The 718-nt window shown below is 38.6% G+C and overlaps 1 protein-coding gene across 1 annotated transcript; it reads right to left on the reverse strand.

Moving 5' to 3' along the window:
- Window positions 1-6: 6 nt before the first annotated feature.
- On the reverse strand, window positions 7-633 carry LOC107735286 (tetraspanin-3-like; the record flags this gene model as incomplete). Its single annotated transcript, XM_016547021.1, has 4 exons — window positions 7-72; window positions 124-222; window positions 315-389; window positions 445-633. Coding segments are annotated over 4 exons (429 nt in total), but the record flags the coding sequence as incomplete, so codon positions are not given.
- Between the last annotated feature and the right edge of the window lie 85 nt (window positions 634-718).

Here is a 718-nt window from a genome sequence, read left to right on the forward strand (position 1 = left end):
ATTAAACCAGGGTGTTTCCAACCAGTCTGTGTAGTTCTTAACACCGCAACTGTAACAAAAAAGTGAAACAATCTGATTTTGCCAAAAAACACATAGAAATCCTGGAGATTTCTGTGCAAATACCTCACGCTGAAGGGCATTCACTGCTTTGGTATCAGGATCTTGGCTGTTACCACTGTAGTTCTGAAACACATCTTTAAGGGGAGCCAAGTCTACATCAAGCTAAAAAAAAAAAAAAGATGTTTAATGTCAAAACCATTTCGGTGAAATACACTTCACTTTTATATAGCCAAATAACATAAAATTCCTATTACCTTCCCTTTATTAGTATATGCCAATGCCGCAGTAGTACCCACAATGCACCACACAATAATGAGAAGATACACAAACTGAAAGACAAGAAATATACAAATATGAACACCACAGTGGATTTTTTCATCTTACCAACCCGTGTCCACATGAAGGTTTTTTGTTGGACACCACACAGCCAATGCATCCACTGATGAAGAGGATGACTCCTCCAACAACAGCCAGCAGTGCAGGGAGAATTATATAAAAGCTGCTAAAGAACACACCGTAAACTAGGTATTTATGCAGCAAGAATGAACCACCTAGGCCTGTAATTCCAGCCAGCTGTAAAAAGTGGAGAATGAAGGAGTTAAAAACCAGAGGAACTAAAACAGTGCATGTATTTCATAAATGTCATCTTGTCATGTGC

This window comes from Sinocyclocheilus rhinocerous, unplaced genomic scaffold (genome assembly GCF_001515625.1).
Source record: "Sinocyclocheilus rhinocerous isolate Xijiao unplaced genomic scaffold, SAMN03320098_v1.1 C35943777, whole genome shotgun sequence".
Classification (NCBI taxonomy): domain Eukaryota; kingdom Metazoa; phylum Chordata; class Actinopteri; order Cypriniformes; family Cyprinidae; genus Sinocyclocheilus; species Sinocyclocheilus rhinocerous.